Source organism: Neovison vison, chromosome 2 (assembly GCF_020171115.1).
Source record: "Neovison vison isolate M4711 chromosome 2, ASM_NN_V1, whole genome shotgun sequence".
NCBI lineage: Eukaryota > Metazoa > Chordata > Mammalia > Carnivora > Mustelidae > Neogale > Neogale vison.
This window is the reverse complement of record NC_058092.1, coordinates 5982339-5999900: the sequence shown is the minus strand read 5'-3', so window position 1 is coordinate 5999900 and position 17562 is coordinate 5982339. Positions and strand designations below refer to the sequence as shown.

Here is a 17562-nt window from a genome sequence, read left to right as displayed (position 1 = left end):
AGAAAAACATTAAATCTAATTAATCAAATCCTTTAAAATTTTAATATCTCATTAAAAATGACATTAGACCAATTGGGATTTTTTCTAGGAATGCAAGGTAGGTTTATTACTAGAGACTCTGCTTAATATTGTATACCATATTGTTATATCTAAAGGGATACAAAACCCCATAACTCTAAAGCAGTGATTATTTCTAAAGCTAGTATCATATTTAACTTGAGAGACATTTCCACCAAGATCAGGAACAAGACAAGGGTGTCCACTATTTCCATTACTGTCCACATTATTTGAGAGGGTCAGTGCAATTCAAGACATAAGAAGGAGTAAAAATGGGGGTCTCGGGTGACTCAGATAGTTAAGCTTCTGCCTTTGGCTCAGGTCACGATCTCCAGGTCCTGGGATTGAGCCCCATATGTAGGTCCCTTTCAGTGAAGAGTGGGCTTCTCCCTCTCCTTCTATCGCTCCCCCTGCTTGTGCTGTCTTTCTTGCTCAAGTCAATAAATCTTTAAAGAAAATAAAGGGGGCATCTGGGTGGCTCAGTGGGTTGGGCTCTGCCTTTGGCTCAGGTCATGATCCTAGGGTCCTGGGATTGAGCCCCGCATCGGGCTCTCTGCTCGGCGGGGATTCTGCTTCCCCCTTTCCCTCTCTGCCTACTTGTGATCTCTGTCTGTCACATAAATAAATAAAATCTTAAAAAAAAAATAAAGAGTAAAAAAGTTGTAAAACTATGTTTATTTGCAGACAACAGGTAATATACCTGGAAAACCTCAGAAAACCAATGATTAAACTGTATTAAATAATAAAGAATTCAGTCAGCAGGATATAAAATTAACATATAAAAATCCGTGCCTTTATTACAGTTTCATGGTCATTTACCAGATGATATGCTTCTGTTCCTGCCGTGTCTGGCTTTCCCTAAACCAGTTGTGTTGCTGTCCCCATGGAACATTTGGTGATGTCTTTAGATATTTTTGATTGTCATGATGATGTATGTGGCTGCAGTGGGGTACTGTATCCAGGGATACTGCTAAGTACAGGACAGCCCCTGACAACAACAAATGATTTAGTCCAGAATGTCAATAGTGCTGAGACTGAGAAACCCTTTCCTGAACAAAATGTATCTGTTTTCCAGTGTCTATTTTAGATTTGTGGGTTGGTAGGGTTTCTCTCCCTATAACGAATACACTGATAGGGTGTACTTGCATGTAAGTAATGGTGAAGACCAGTCAAAGACAACTATCATATGATCTCCCTGATATGAGGGAGTGGTGATGCAACATGGGGGCCTAAGTGGGTAGGAGAAGAATCCATGAAACAAGATGGGATAGGGAGGGAGACAAACCATAAGTGACTCTTAATCTCACGAAACAAACTGTGGGTTGCTGGGGGGAGGGGGGTTGGGAGAAGGGGGGTAGGGTTATGGACATTGGGGAGGGTATGTGCTTTGGGGTAAATTGGAAGGGGAGATGAACCATGAGAGACTATGGACTCTGAAAAACAATCTGAGGGGTTTGAAGTGGTGGGGGGGTGGGAGGTTGGGGTACCAGGTGGTGGGTATTATAGAGGGCACGGCTTGCATGGAGCACTGGGTGTGGTGAAAAAATAATGAATACTGTTTTTCTGAAAATAAATAAATTGGAAAAAAAAAAAAAGAGGAATCACCTTCCTCTAGTTACAGACAATGATGGAAGTAACTTAATTTGTGTAGCAGTTCGGTATAAAGTTTCATAGGCTTCTTATTTATCTCCTTAATAGGAGATGGGTATAACAGGTGTTCTTATCCCTGTTTAGCTGATGAAGGAACTTACCTATTTTTTCTAGGTTTCAGGGACTAAATGACATCAGGCTGATGGGTAGTTAGTTTCAGAGTGAGTGCATTATTTGTTCATCTGTAATCTTACCTGCTTTTTCCTTTCCAGAAGCTCGGTTTTGTTCCAGCTGCATACTAGATATAAGTCCTTTGCCTGCAAATCTTGATTCCTAGTCCTTGTTTCCCTTTAGCTGTATCTTGTTACTTACAAATCAGTAATTCCAGTGGAACTTTCTGTGGTGATGGGAATGTTACATAAATCTGTGCTCTTCACTATGGTAGCTACTAGCATGTGTGGCTATTTAAATTTACATTACATAAAATTAAATAAAATTTTAAAACCCAGTTCTCTGCAGTTGGGCCAGACACATTTCAAGTGCTCAACAGTGCTGCATTATGTTATCAGTAGTCCCCAAAGGAACTTCAGTTAATCAAAAGCATTTTTGTGTGATTTTTAAAATGGAGGTTGAGCCACATCTTAGTTTCTGCCCGTTACTAAGGCTTGGCCCTGTGGAAAAGGAGTGCATTGCTCTTTTTGTTTCTTCACAGGAAGCAAATGAATGTCATCCCCAGGTTGCTATCCCTCAGCTAGTCTCTGTCTCTCACACCTTGGTCATTAGCTGGTGTGTATGTTGTTAATGTGTCAACTCGTGGAGTCCTCATGGGAGCGGAATGCCTGTGGAAGTGAAGTGGTAGGAATTCATTCCCCTGCAAGCTTCCCACGTGTGCAGCCGACGTGCTGTTGATTCTCCAATTCCATCTGCTCTACTCACAGCCCTTGACTTCCACTTGATGTTAAAGTTACTTTCTGTGACCACTGAGGGAATTGCTTAAAACCTCCCTATCTCTTTGGGAACCCTGGAAATTCTCCCAGTGCGTGCGCGCACACACGTGTGTGTATGTGTGTATGTGTGTGTGTTTCAAGGACTTTGGTTGTATTATAGAGTTTTGAGATATATGGTGGTTTATTTTTTTTTTAAGATTTTATTTATTTATTTGACAGAGATCTCAAGTAGGCAGAGAGGCAGGCAAAGAGAGAGAGAGGAGGAAGCAGGAGAGCCTGATGCGGGGCTTGATTCCAGGACCCTGGGATCATGACCTGAGCTGAAGTCAGAGGCTTAACCCACTGAGCCACCCAGGCGCCCCTATATTGCAGTTTAAATGATTGATAGATGGATCTGGAAATATTACTGTTCTTTTTATTGCAATATTTCTTTGAGAAGGCATTTTCCAACTTACGGTTATTTAACATGACCTGAAAATTTGGGAAGTGGATGTTTATCTATTAGAGCCCCATCTATGTATTTAAAAAGTTAAAGTCTCTCCAGTTTTAAGTTCCAAGTTGTTTTATTTTTTGCACATTAAAAGAGAGAAGAAAAATATTTGACAGATTTACGTTCTGTCCATAGTAAAGTAAGAGGAAGAAAAGCCCATTTTGTTTTGAAGATTTAGAAGGGCTTTAGGCAGATTTTTTTTTTTTTGGTAAAGTAATTTAACTGTGGTTTAGATTTTTTCTGTCGTTTCTAGTTTAATATCCTTTCATCACAGCCCTGCCCTCAATTTACCTCTGTGGTTTAATTAATTCTATTCCATGACTAAAATGCTGAGGTAAATGCAGTTGAGTTGTGAAATTGTAGGTTGAAAAAGTCTTAAAAAAAAAATTACAACATTTGGACATTTTCTTAGTTCTTTTGGGAACTTTCCATTTTCTGAATTGGTAATTATGGAGTCTGGAGCCATATTCTGCGTGTTTTTAGAAGAATGTGGATTTAGTTCTCTCTTCCCTGCCCCTGTCCCTCCAGTAGCTTATTGGTTTGCAAAGTAGTTGACGATGATACTAATGTATTTTTTATGCTTGTTTGTTTTCAGAGGGAAGTGTAACATCTCCCACTTTTCTGACATATTTGCTGCTAGAGAGTTTAAAGCTCGGGTGGATTCATTTTTCTACATATTAGGCTACAACCCTGAGACCAGGTAAGTGAGTCACGTGGGCCCACTCTGTGAGAGCTTTTGCTTTTCTTACTGCGTGTGTGTCTGTATGTGTGCTTACACATTTGGGTATATGCTAGGAATATTTTAAAAAAAGAACTCCAAACCCCAAAGTAAACCTTTTGGAAGGAGTTCTGATTAATGTCTTTGGTGTCTAAAACAGCTTATTGTTTGCTCTTGATTTTCTTAAGAAAAGGAAAAGTGAGAAAATTTGGGTTTTGAGAGGGCAAGGCAATGAACTATTAAATGCAAATGAACATTAGTTGATCTGTGTTTTGAATTTGACTATAAATTGGTAGTTTATTACCGTCCTGCTCATTGTGCCAAGCCTTTCATGATACCATATTGAAACCTAGGACATTTTTTCTTAAAGGTTTTATTTATTTGAGAGAATGAGAGCACATGTATGTGTGTGTGAGCAGGGGTAAGGGCAGAGACAGGGAGAAGCAAACTTCACACTGAACAGAGAACCCGATGCAGGGCTCAGTCCCAGGATCCTGGGATCATGACCTAAGCCAAAGGCAGACACTTAACCGACTGAGCCACCCAGGCGCCCCTGAAAACAGTAGGACGTTATGGAAAATTTTGTTGGTTAGTCATTTGTTTAATTCATTTAGTGAAACTTCAGAAATACTCGTAGGAATATCTTTAGTAAGGTTACTAGTATGAGATGGGTACATTCAGTTCTCAACCATTTGTAAGACCTATGTAATAGGTAGAATTATTACTTTTTAAGTGAGAAACAATTGAATCAAAATAATTTAATAGGAAAAATTCTTGGTTTATGTCTGTAATAGATTATAGTTTAACTTAATACGTGGAAGAACTTAAGAGTATGTGCATCATTTTAATTCTGTTTCGATCATGCAACTACAGTGGATTAAGGATTTAAAAAGAAAAAGAGTGTTAGCTGGTGATCGAGTAGTCTGTGCTCAGGACATCTGAGACGTCATCTACAGACATGAGGATACAGAGAAGCTGCTTGGCCAAAGGAAGGTAGTGGGTAGTGGAAGAACTGCGTTCAGTGTCATTGGAAGGTGGGCATTCGTTTAGAGAAAACATTTTCCTAGAGGATGCTGAGAAATTATATGTAAATTAGAAGATTACTGTTTCGATAATCAATCTAGAGTTAAGAAAAGGCAGTATATTCTTTGTCACAATCCTAAGAGGCTGCCTAAAGCTCTTTTGGCACATACATACTAGTGTCTCTCTCTGTGTACGTTGTAGATGACAGCTATAGGGGTAATGGTGCAATGAATGGTCACCTTTTTTTTAAAAAAAAAAATTAAGTTCAATTAACATATAATGTATTAATTGGTTTCAGAGACAGAGGTCAGTGATTCATCAGTCTTATATGCAGTGGTCACCCTTTTTTTTTTTTTAACTTTATTTCCTTTAGAAAACAATATATTTGAGCTTTTATTTTCTTTTTCAAAAGTATGCCGTGTTCCAGCGACAAAGAAGTTGATCAGTGATAGTATTTCAGAGCATTCCTGTATTTCAGAATGTTCATTTTACATATGGATTTATTTGACTCCCTGGTCATATCTTGGATTTCTGTCTTAGATACAAAGGAGTCCAGAATTTCAGTGATACCACGTTGATTTAACTGTTTGATCAGTGGTTGTCCACGTTGCACAAGTTCGATTGTTATCAGTGAATTGACTAAATAGCCTTTGTGTTTTCAAATGTTTAGCTCTTGGGTTCATAAGAAGCAACCAAATTTCTTACTAGGTTTGGTTATATGTCTTTTTTTGCTGAATGCTTATTAAAAATGACATTATACAACTTAACTGTGTAAATAAAGACTCGCACAGGTTCTGGTCTCATTTTTCAGTGGTTGTTGCTGCCAGTCATTCAGAATGATTCTTCCCATCAGTTATGTTTTAAAGTGTGGCTTAGGTGTGCAGCAGCAGCATATCTGTCTCTCATCTGAAAACACAACACCAAGACATGCCCATGGCAGGACGTTTCTAGATTCTGCCACCTGAGTCACTCTCTTACTGCTTTGACTCCTGGTAGCCACGTGTTCATTTCTGTGCTTGTGTTCGTCCTCCTTGTCCAGCTTGTGCTTTGATATGTTGCGGGTTTTTGAGGAGTGTTGGATGAGTTGAAATGAAGAAAGACTTGAATGTCTGCTGATAAGTAAAGCTTGTGGCGGTCTCACACTTCTCACAAAGTGAGTGTAAAGATTTGCCCCCGCTCACCGCTTCTGCCCCAGATACCACTGTGTAACTCCGGAGTTCCTGCAGCTGCTCGGGTTGTCACCAGAGCACGTGTAGTTTACAGGAGTGTAGAGACACTCTGCTTTCCCACCTGGCATGCACACAGCTTACCTCTCAGGATGCTTGGGCCTCATACCCTTGCACAGTTTACCTCTGTTTGTGTCTTTGTTTCAAGTCTGTAGGGATGGGGTTGTGTGAAAAGCTGCTTCTGGTGTGTTTCTGCCCCTCTGGAGAGAGCGGCGCTGGCATGTGATGGTGGCCGTGTGGTTGCTCTGTGCTCTTAGTGCCCCGAGTCATTTGGAGAGGAAATGTCAAACTGTTCTATGTCTGTGAGACAGAGCATATACAGCTGCGACCCCTGCCAGTGACAGAATGGTGACTTTGATGATCATTCCCCTCCCTGAAAGTAACTCAGAATTGTAGTCCAAGTGAGCAGTTGAAACTGCAGCGGGAGATGGGATTGTTTCTTTCTTGTAGTGCCTTTTCTGATAGTAGTTCAGAGCTGATTTATGGGATTTTCCATACTTTATTAATCATATTCACCTGCACTGAAAGTTTGGGATGGTTTTTCATATTTTTTCATACTTTTTTTTTAAGCTGCAGTGTTTGGCTACTTTAAAAATGTTCCCCTAATCTGGTTATTATGTTTCTGAATTTTTCATCTGATCAGAGACCTGACCTTTCCAGATTTCTTGTTTTCTATGGGATTACTTTATTGAGCATGTGTATGACGGGAGGAAACAGACTTTTCCATATTCTTTGGTACTGTACCTTTAAAGTTCAGGGAGGATGGATTACTTGGTAATTGACATGGAATTTTTATTACTCTGAAATTCTGTATTTAATTCTGAAATCTGAAAGCTCTGAAAAATCAAAAAATGTTTTATGCTAGGTTTGGTGCTGAAGCTCATTGGATGGTCATACTTGACCCGAACTGAGATGAGGCTATTTATATTCTTTTTGAGTTGCGTGAGTTTGCACAATTTTTACTGCAAAAGTACCAGTGTGATAGAGTCGGGGACGTTATTGCTCAGACACTTCTGAGGTGTTACATAGTATATGGTATATGGCTACCATCTACCATTTTGTAGAAAAATCTACAATTTTTCTAGATCAAAACATTCTGAATTCTAAAAATCTACTGACCCTTAGGATCTTTGATAAGGGATGGTGATACGATATTCTTGCTAGCCATGATCTTTAAGGAACAAAACTTGAGTAAAAAATTTGGTGAGTAAAATGAAACATAGGGACATGGCTGCTTTCATCTGCTTACTGTCCTTAGTTGCTTTTTTATTTACCCAGTATCTTACTGCCATTTAATCTGACTTCTTGATCTTTCTGTTAAGACTGATTCTCCTCTTGGACCCAGGCAGCCTGGATTCTGATTCTGGGCTGTCACTTCATCATTGTGTCCAGGGCTAAGGCTGCTACTTCCCAGACTCTGTTTCTACTCCAGTAAAGTGGGGGTGGCACAAGCTACCCTGCAGGTTACTTGTAACTGTCAGATTTTTTTCCTTTTGCTTCTTGGGAATTGCAAAAATATTTAAAAATTTGGTTGAAAAATATCAAAGTTGTTTTTTTTTTTTTAACCCCATAAAATGTTACGTCTAAAAGCAAAACATAAAGTACTTCCCAAGATGTCTTGATTCTTCTAATCAAGTAGATCATTAACCATCTGTTTGAGTTTGCTGACATATGGAAGTCTGAGCACTGGAGATTTTTGACTCTGCTTTGAATATTGATTATAAAACTCTTTTTGAAAATAATACACTTGTTAAAAATGAAAGATAAATTTCTTGCTGCTAAAGAAACTGACATAACAATTATAGTGAATATATAAGTGGTATTAATGTGAAACAATACATTACTATGGTCAGAATATTTCAATTAAAAATTTGAGAGAACCAAAATTGAAAAAAATTTTTTTAAAGATTTTATTTATTTGAGAGAGAGAACGCAGAAGCAGGGACAGCAGCAGGGGGAGAGGGAGAGGCAGGCTCTCTGAGTGCGGGGCTCCATCCCAGGACCCGGGGATCATGACCAGAGCTGAAGGCAGAAGATTAACTGACTGAGCCACCCAGGCGCCCTGAAAAAGATTTTTTTTTTTAATTGAGAAAGAGATCTGAGCTTTTTATAGTAAATGAACCTGCCTCCCTATATAGCATGTAGGCCTCATTGAATTTTTGGATGTCCTTTTCCCATCTTCCTTCCTGTCCCCTCACTGCAGCAACTTCAGCCTATTGGCCAGTACCAGTACACTTTCTGGCCCTTTCTGGGCTTCTCTTTCATTCCTTTGAAAAGTTCTAAACATCTTGCCTCATGCCAGTGAGTTAGGAGGGGAAGGAACGGAAGGGAGTAATGGTGGAGTCTCAGGAGGAATGACGGATTTTGTAGTGGCCGTGAAAGAAGATGCCTTTACCTTTACATTGTGAAACACAGATTTTCCCAGGAGCCAGTCCATTTGTTTCCCTTTGCCAGATCAAGAGTTCTTTAAGTCACTGAAGTGCATGTTGGGATAGTGAAGAGAACATATAAAATGCAGCATTTTGTATTGATGGTCACTGAGCTGTTGCTTCTCCCTTACTCCCACGCCTACTGCCTTATAAAAGTGTTGTTGATCTCTTCACAGACTTGCTCTGTAGCATGAAACATCTGATTGTATTTCTTGTTTTTGCTTCGTGAAAATGAGTCTTCTCTTGCTAGTCAGATGGAAAGCAATTTTTGTTGAGAGCTCAGATCTCATCCAGGAGAGAATGTCAGTAATCAGTCCCCTGTGCCTTCTCTGCTTTTCTTCTTCTTCTGAGTTTTTGTTTTTATTTATTTTAAAGGTGTTATTTATTTATTTGACACACAGAGAAAGTGAGAGAAGGAACACAAGCAGGGGGAGTGGGAGTGGAAGAAGCAGGGCCCCCCTTGAGCAGAGAGCCTGATGCGGGGCTCAATCCCAGGACCCTGGGATCATGACCTGAGCCGAAGACAGACGCTTAACAACTGAGCCACCCATGCATCCCTTTCTGAGGAGTTTTTAGAGCAGTATTGAAGCTTAAGGATCATTGCCATTATATTTAGCAGCAATCATAAACCGAGACACTTGCAAGGACTTAAAAGTAATCTCTCCCCAATTGACAGTGACCATAATGTTACTAATAATAGTTAGGGTTAGTGAGGCCTCCTGTGCCCAGCACTACTCTGAGTTCTACTTGTGCAGTTCATTGATTTCACTTGGGTTTGAAGCAGCCTCAGGCTTACAGAAGGCTTGCAGGCGTAGTAGGAGACCTTTTCTACCTGAACCATTTCTAAGTAGCCGTCACCGGGAGGCTGCACGGCTCTCATCCTTGGGGTTCCTTGTGAGCAGGGGCATTTTCTTCCACAACCTCGAGGCAGTCCTCCGGCTCGAGAGATTCACATTCAGATGTTGCCATGGCATTGCAGACCCCACTCAAGATTTTAGCCGTTTTCCTGATAAAGACTTTTATAGTAAAAGGAGCCGGTTTGATGGATTCAGTTGTCTTCACATCTGTTCAGTCAGTCTGGAAGAGTTGCTCAGTCTTTCTTTCACTTCATGACCTTGGTACTTTTGAAGATTATAGGATATTTTGTAGACTATCTCTCAGTTTACATTTATGATGTTTCCTCATTAGATTTAGATCATGTATCCTGTATCCTTGACAGGGATAGCGCAGAAGTCATGTCTTCTGTTTTTCTGCATCCTATCATAATTTGTCTCATGTTGGTAATGTTTACTTTAATCAGTTGAATAAGGTGCTCTTTGCCAGACTGTGCGATTACAGAATTTCTCTTTCTCCCTTTTTTTTTTTTTTAAGATTTTATTTATTTATTTGACAGAGATCACAAGTAGTCAGAGGGGCAGGCAGAGAGTGAGAGGGAAGCAGGCTCCCCGCTGAGCAGAGAGCCTGATGCGCGGGGCTTGATCCCAGGCCCCTGAGATCATGACCTGGGCGAAGGCAGAGGCTTTAACCCACTGACCCACCCAGGTGCCTCTCTTTTTCCTTTTCTAATTAATGACCATTTTGTGGAAGGTTGCTTTGAGACTGTGTGGGTAGATAGCCTCTTCCCATGAAAACTTTATTTATTTATTTACACTAGGTAAATTAATGGCTTCCTATTTTATTCAGTTGTTTATATAATCTCTTACTATTATTACTCGTTTTTAGGTCAAAATTGTCCTAGATTTTGGAGAATGATACTTGGGTGTGGTCATTACTTTGTATCACTGCTCTCCGGGCTCTGAGTGAACAGCTAGGTTGCCTCCGGTGGGGAGAGAGGGAGAGAATGCAAACTTTCATATCTGAATTTCTGTATCAGTGTGTGTCTATACATTCATACCCAATTCTTCACATCTAATCCAATACCAAAGGGTTCCTGCTGGTTTTTTCCTTATTTCTAATTCTCATTTTTAAGAGTGATTATTTCATAGTCCTTAATATTTTTTTTTAATTTATTTTTATATTTTGAGAGAGTGAGTGAGAGAGAGCATGAGCAAGGAGAAGGTCAGAGGGAGAAGCAGACTCCGCATGGAGCTGGGAGCCCGATGCGGGACTCAATCCCGGGACTCCGGGATCATGACCTGAGCCGAAGGCAGTCGTCCAACCAACTGAGCCACCCAGGCACCCCTCATAATCCTTAATATTTTTACTTCAGTTTCCTATCACTGACTTTGCTCTCTCCCCCACATGGATAGGTTTTGGTATCTTGAACTGTATTTTTAGTAGTTTTAGCTTCTGGTATTTTTTAAAGCATGACCTCGAAGAATCGAATTTGTAACATCTTCTTTTCAGGACCCAGGGGACAACAACTGCTGCTTGGCGCAGTGAATGCTTATTCTGTGCTTTATTCTTCAGTTCCCATAAAAGCTCAGTGAGGTTGGCATTACCTTTATTTTACAAATGAGAAAATTGGCATTATATTAAAGAATTGTCTAAGGCATTTAGTTATTAAACTGGAAACCCCAGGCCTATTTGACTCAAAGCCTGTGCTCTGAACATTGATGATTTTATCATAGATTGACTCGAATACAGCCTCAGTTTCTTCTGGCTGTGCTGGAAAATAACTTGAAGCATTCTAATAAAGAAAAATACATGCTCACTAGAGAATAACTTGACAAATACAAAAGTTAAAGAAGCAGGCTGAAATGAAAATAATTGTATAATCCATGTTTGTGTTTTTCTCCTTCGGTTTACATCTACATGCATGTGTGTATGGGTGTATGTGTATGTGTTAAGATTATGATTAAAATATTGTTTACATATAATGTACATATAATTATGCATTCTTTTATTCATTTTCTTTTATTATGAACATAGTACCATGTCATTAAACATTTTACACAAACATTTATGATGAACACTTTATCTACGATAATGTGGATGTCTAATAATTATCTCTTCCCATCTTGTTGAACATTTATGGTTTTCTAGTATTCAGTTATTCTAAATAACATTGTGACCGTCTTTTTTCAACATAAATCTTTATACTTCAGTAACAATCTAGATCTCCCTTATTTCAGTTAATTTGGATTCCAGACATTTCAAAATCTGTTTCTGGTCAGTAAAGTTGTCTTTTCCATTCATCATAGCTCATGGTGTTTGTGTAGCGGTTGAGGACAAGAAGCTGGAGCTGGGTATAAAAATTTTTTGTTCGCTTTTCCTCTGCCATCACATTTGAACTCTCACAAGGTTTATGTCAGATGGCAAATGTTGGAAACGGTTGAGAGTGCATGTGTATTTGGAAATGCAGCCCTACTGAAGATATAAGAACTTTTTTTAATATAAGAACTTTAATCAGATAGGACAGAAAAATCAGATTTGATAATTTCAAAAATGCTTTGCCAGTAAACATCTACCAATGTTGAATAAAATATAACAGAACTTCTAAATGCAGAGCTGATCTTGTAGGAATTAAGAGAAACTGTCAAGTAAAGCATTAAGCTGATCCTTCATCAGCCCATGATAAGAGTAGATTGGGATAGTTAGTGTCTCCTTAACCAGAGGGTCTTGCCTTTAACACCCACTAGGTATAGGAGATGGGGTCTTGATCTCAGGGGGTTAAGGAATTGGAACTGAGAGCCCTCTATCAAGTTAGAGCCATCGAAGTTCTGTTCTTCAGTAAAAGGGTCAGCTAGTTGATATATCCAGAATTAGAGGAAAATGATAGCGAAACCTATTTGGGACTGGTACTCTAACATAGGAAAGAAAAAGAGGGAGGAATAGAGGGAGAATTTCCCTTATAGTTAATAACTTTGGGCTTTGCCCCCCATGACAGTTGGGACATGAATTTGCATTCTTGAAAAAGAGAGAACTCTAGAGTGAGAAGACAATGTAAAAATTGGTCTTGGGTCATTGAGCCTCCAAGAAGCATACTCTCATTCAAGAACTTGTAGAATACCTGCAGATATTATATCTTTGAATGCCAAATGCATTGTTAAAAATCACAAAATGTTGGAAGAAACCACGTGCCATCAACTTGAGTTGACGTACACCTGAGAACTTCAGTGCTAAAACTATCAGAGACAGTATAACAGACTGAAACAAAATAGGACTTTATTTCCCTCTCATGTAAGCAGAGTTTGAGAAGAAGCAATCCTGGGTGGGTGTGGGCCTCCCCAACCACCAGGGACCTATCCTTAACTTTAATTTTTACCTTGTACTCAAGGTGTCAGGGGAATGGTAGCTGTGACACCCAAATTTCACGCTGGTAGAAGGAGGAAGTAGGTTTAAAAAAAAAAAAAAAAGCATGCCTTCTTCCTTTAAAGGCATTTTGATAATTTGTGCAAGACATTTCCTTTTCTTCTCATTAGACAAAAAATTAAAATTTTTTTTTACCTTTATAGGTAAATTCTACCAGTATTCGAGGGAACAGAGAGAGATGTTGTAGGTTCTCTGAGTCATTTTATAAAGCTAGTTAAACTTTTATACCAAAACCAGATTAAAAAGTAAAATTTATAGGTCAGTTTTACTTAGGAACATGCATGTAAGATGTTTAAATAAAATAATAGAAAATGGAATCTGGTAAAGCATGAAAAATCTACTTACCCAAATTGGGTTTATAGAACACTTCCCAAATTGGGTTTATAGCTATTAATATAGCTTACCACTTTAAATGATGAAGAAGAACTATATACACATCTTGATGTTGAGAAAACAGTTGTTGAATGTCAACAACTAGTACATGTTGGGGGCAGGAACTCTTACCAAAGTAACTGTAGAATGAAACTGCCCTCTTGTGACTGAATAAACAGAAATCTACAATAAGCACTATACTTAAAGGCAGAGTGTTGGAAGTATGCCTCTAATTTCAGAAAACAATTGGAATTCCATGTCCATTAAGACATGAAAATGTATGAGAATTGGGGATGAAGAAGTGAACCTCTAATAATATGTTATAATAGCTTTTGCCATAGGGACTCTGGGAAAGCGTGTGAACAGATAGTTAGAACTGATAAGATAAACCAGCATGTTTGTTGGAAATCGGAGCCGTCTGTATAACTCTCAGCTCCATGTTCACAAAATGAGGGACAGTTAGAAAATAAAATGAAAACATGCTGTTTCTAAATGCTTCCTTTCTCTCTTTTTTTTTTTTAAAGAGATTTTATTTATTTGACAGATAGAGATCACAAGTAGGCAGAGAGGCAGGCAGAGAGAGAAGAGGAAGCAGGCTCCCTGCCGAGCAGAAAGCCTGATGCGGGACTCGATCCCAGGACCCCGCGATCATGACCCGAGCCGAAGGCAGAGGCCTTAACCCGCTGAGCCACCCAGGCGCCCCAACTTCCCTTCTCTTGATGTGAAGTTAGTACTAATTGAAAGTCAAATAGAATTTTTTTTCCTCCAACAAGTGTTTTTCTTTCTAAAGGTTAACTTTTTGTTGCTGCTTTTGCTTTACAGTTTGTTGCTAATAAATTAAACATTTTAAATATTTTTCTATTTCTAGTAAGAAAAAACTCTTTGAAATAAAACCTGGAAAACTTGGTTTCCTAGGTTTTATTTTATTTGTTGAGAAACAAAAAAATAAAAAATAAAAAATTTGGAAAGAACCCATTAATATAGTGTTTTCATTTTACCCTCTAAGCTCCCCTTTAATCTATTAAAAAATGTTAATCCTTCATCTGTTGTCTGCTAAAGGATGAATCGGAGGAGAGAGGGAGGTCTAAGATCAGGAGACAGTGTAGGAGTACTTGGGATCACAGGATGTTAGGGAAGACCTAGCATTAGAGGCCACAGAAGGAAGCACATGGGCAGCCTCTGTGCAAGTTGTGTGTGCCTCTCCCTGCAGGCAGCCCGCTGGCAGGGAAGTGTGGCAGGAATGAGGTCTAGGCGGAGAGTCAACCGCAGTAAGTAGACATCTGGTGGTCAGGACAACTGTGGAGAAATCAAAGCCCAGGTCTCAGGGGCTTGGAAGTGCTGAGTAGAGTCACAGGGTTGTCCTCAGTGTAAGATAGGACTTGCTCAATGGAAACAGAGCCCATTTCTAGAATTGGAATTTATGTTAAAATGGCCCACTGGCTTACTTAATTACCAAATCACTAGGTTTCAGGGTGCCTCGATTTTCTCTGAGGAGAGCTGACCTCAGAGTCGGAGGTTGGATTGAACTCAGTTGGGTGTTAAGTGATTCAGTCTGGGGGTTAACAGCACTGCGGAAGCAGATAGCCTGGCAGGTCACTTGTTGCCAGTCACGTGTCCAGTCTTCAGACTCCGTGAGGACTGATGATTGAAGGCTAACTAGTACAGGTAGGTGTCGTGTGTGTGTGTGTGTGTGTGTGTCATTTTAAGTATTTAATGTATATAACTCAAGAGTTACGATGCCACTACGTGTAACTCCTGTATGTATCTTTCACCCAGTTTACCAGTTGTTACCACTTTGTAATATTTGCTTGAATAGTTTATCTTACTGATTTTATTTTGTATATTATATATCTTTTTAAATTTATTATAGATTTGCCTTATTATTTCTGTTTTTGCTGAGTTATTCTCTATATTAACCCTCTTTGCTTCGTTGTTCTGTTCTCCTTCCCTGAACTGTTTAGGAATGAGGTGCAGCGTCAAGCTTCTTTCTCCCTAAGTATTTCAGTGTGTCTTTCTCAAGAACAAGGACATTCTCTTACATAATCATGATGTGGCTAGCAAAATCAGGAAAGGTGAAATTGATAAAATACCGTTTCTTCTAACATAGTCCATATTTATATTTTGCTAGTTTTTCTAATATTGACCTTCAGGGTGATTTCTCCCCCTGATCACGCATTGGCATTTAGTTGTTGGATCTCTTTAACACACCTTACTTCTCTTTGTTTTCACAACATGTCTCTTAGCTTTTTTTTCTTTTGTCATGGCATTAACATTTTTGAAGAGTTAGAAGTCAGTTTTGTTGAATATCCTTCAGTTCGGGTTTATTTGATGTTTCCTCATTGTTAGATTTAGATTTTGTAAGTTCTGCCAGGGAATGACTATCTTAAGTGCCATTCTCAGTGTATCAGATTTTTTTTTTTTTTTTGAGGTACAAAAGAAGAGATTTAGATAGTTCCAGTAAAGATGATTTTGATACTGTCCTTGCCCCCAAAGAGCTTATCATCTTTTCAAGAGAGGTGAGGCACCCCAGGAAAAGCTGACATGAGTTAGGGGGCAGCAAGAGGAGAATGAAGTTCTCTGAGGTTTCCCAGCTGTTCCCAGCAGGGAGGTCTCTCCAGAGAGTTTCTGGCTGGGCTTCTGGGTGAGTGGGTGAATTCTGCACGTGCACGAGAAGAGAACTACGTGGTGAGGTGAGCCCTGGAGTGTGCCACCCCTGAGCGACGGGGCGGGGGTTTCTGCCCAGGTGGCTTGCGGAGGCAGCTATGAGTGTCAGGAAAGAGAACCAAGAGGGTGTGTGAAAGAGGCTGCAGCCACCACGGGACCCAGTGTTTGGAGAAAAGGTTGTAGGGTTTTGGTAGCTTGGCCGTAGTGTCACTCAGGGTATTTGTTGAGGTCAAAATTATAGTTTACACTTCTTGAATTGCTTTTTATGCTATATTTCATGGAACAACTCTTGTGGTTTTTCAGAATAATGATGAGTTTATTCAATTATTGTTTTATGTTTATTTCTCCAACAGAGCATTTTCTATGGGATTTGGTAGTTTTGAGAAATGCACTTTTGAAGGAAATACTTTGTATTTGTGCTGTTTGGCTTCTAGGCGATTCAGTTGCTTTTGTTTTAGAGAGTCTTTTTCTTCAGACTGCTCTTGGTCTCACACGTCTGCGGACATGTTATTTGTACTAAAAAGGAAAGTGGGCTTCCAAGAGGTGGATCCTTGCTTCAGGGGCTGGGTCGAAAGCAAAACTTCTTCAAGTGTATTTGACATTTCTTGTATTGTATAAATGACATTTTCAGTATAATGAGAGTTTTTTAATCATAGTTTCAGAATTTAGTTTATTTGATAGCAAAAACAGGAGTACTAAAGAAATGGAATGGATCCTATATTTATTTTAGGAATCTTAAGGACACAGAGCACTCTCTTAAGCAGGTTTTTAATTTTTTTACACTCTGTTATAATTGTGGGAAACACAACTAGCACTGCTCTTTCCTACTCTGTCTTGTCCTTTATACGTTTTTGGGAGTTTCATGGTCTAATTTTCCTTGTTTAATTGTAACTAAATAATCATACGTAGAATCATCTCTTAGTTAGCAAATGGAAAACTGTGCTTGCATACACATCTTACATGGCTGACAGCCCACTTTGCCTTTTTGTTGGAGGTGGAGGTTGTGGGAAGAGGCATAAAGTGTGTTTCCGAAGATTTTAACAGAAAATGTCTTGGCCAGTGCTGTGGACAATATGAATACTTCACAGCACTCAAGCACTCAGTATGACTGGCATGGCGTGGCCTTGCTGATGTGGCTTTAGAAATATTTTCTGACTAAATTTCAAATGAATTTAGCTTCATGGTCAGTGCTGTAAAGAATTGCCTTGGGACGTCTGGGTGGCTCAGTCGGTTAAGTGTCTGCCTTTGGCTCAGGTCATGATCCCAGGGTCCTGGGATGGAGCCCTTCGTCGGGCTCTCTGCCCAGTGGGGGAGCCTGCTTCTCCCTCTCCCTCTGCTGCTTCCCTTGCTTGTGCACTTACTGTCTCTCTCTCTCTCTCTCTCTGTGTCAAATTAATAAATAAAATCTTAAAAAAAAAAGGAATTGCCTATAATTTTGAATCATGAGATCTCAGATGAGATTTTTAGATGCACGAGTGTTTGTGGCATGGTGTTCTTTGACCTCTTGATTTGAACTTTCCTGCCCGTGTTAGTATTAGAAGTACATTTTTCAAGCTAGACATGCCTGAATGGATTAGTATTTCTTTGAGAAATGTTTTTATTTATTAGGCAATTTTGGAGCTTCTTATTTAAGAGAGATTAAGCTCTTTGCATAGAATAAAGTGTTCTTTAGATACTCTGCTTTCTATACTGTCTACACTGCATTTGGAGCTGTGACAATACCCAGAACTCCACAGCTTTGCCAGAATTGTTTGTGTGGCCTTTTCCCAAAGGTTTACAGAGTTTTCAAAAC

The 17562-nt window shown here is 39.4% G+C and overlaps 1 protein-coding gene across 4 annotated transcripts in view; it reads left to right on the top strand.

Moving 5' to 3' along the window:
* The window catches only part of RERE (arginine-glutamic acid dipeptide repeats), a 428379-nt gene that overhangs the window by 272215 nt on the left and 138602 nt on the right, over nucleotides 1-17562 (top strand). For all 4 annotated transcript variants that reach the window (XM_044237096.1, XM_044237094.1, XM_044237092.1 and 1 more), the window contains one exon: nucleotides 3680-3784. In XM_044237096.1, the coding sequence (XP_044093031.1) occupies nucleotides 3680-3784 (105 nt within the window). The remainder of the gene's footprint in view (nucleotides 1-3679; nucleotides 3785-17562) is intronic.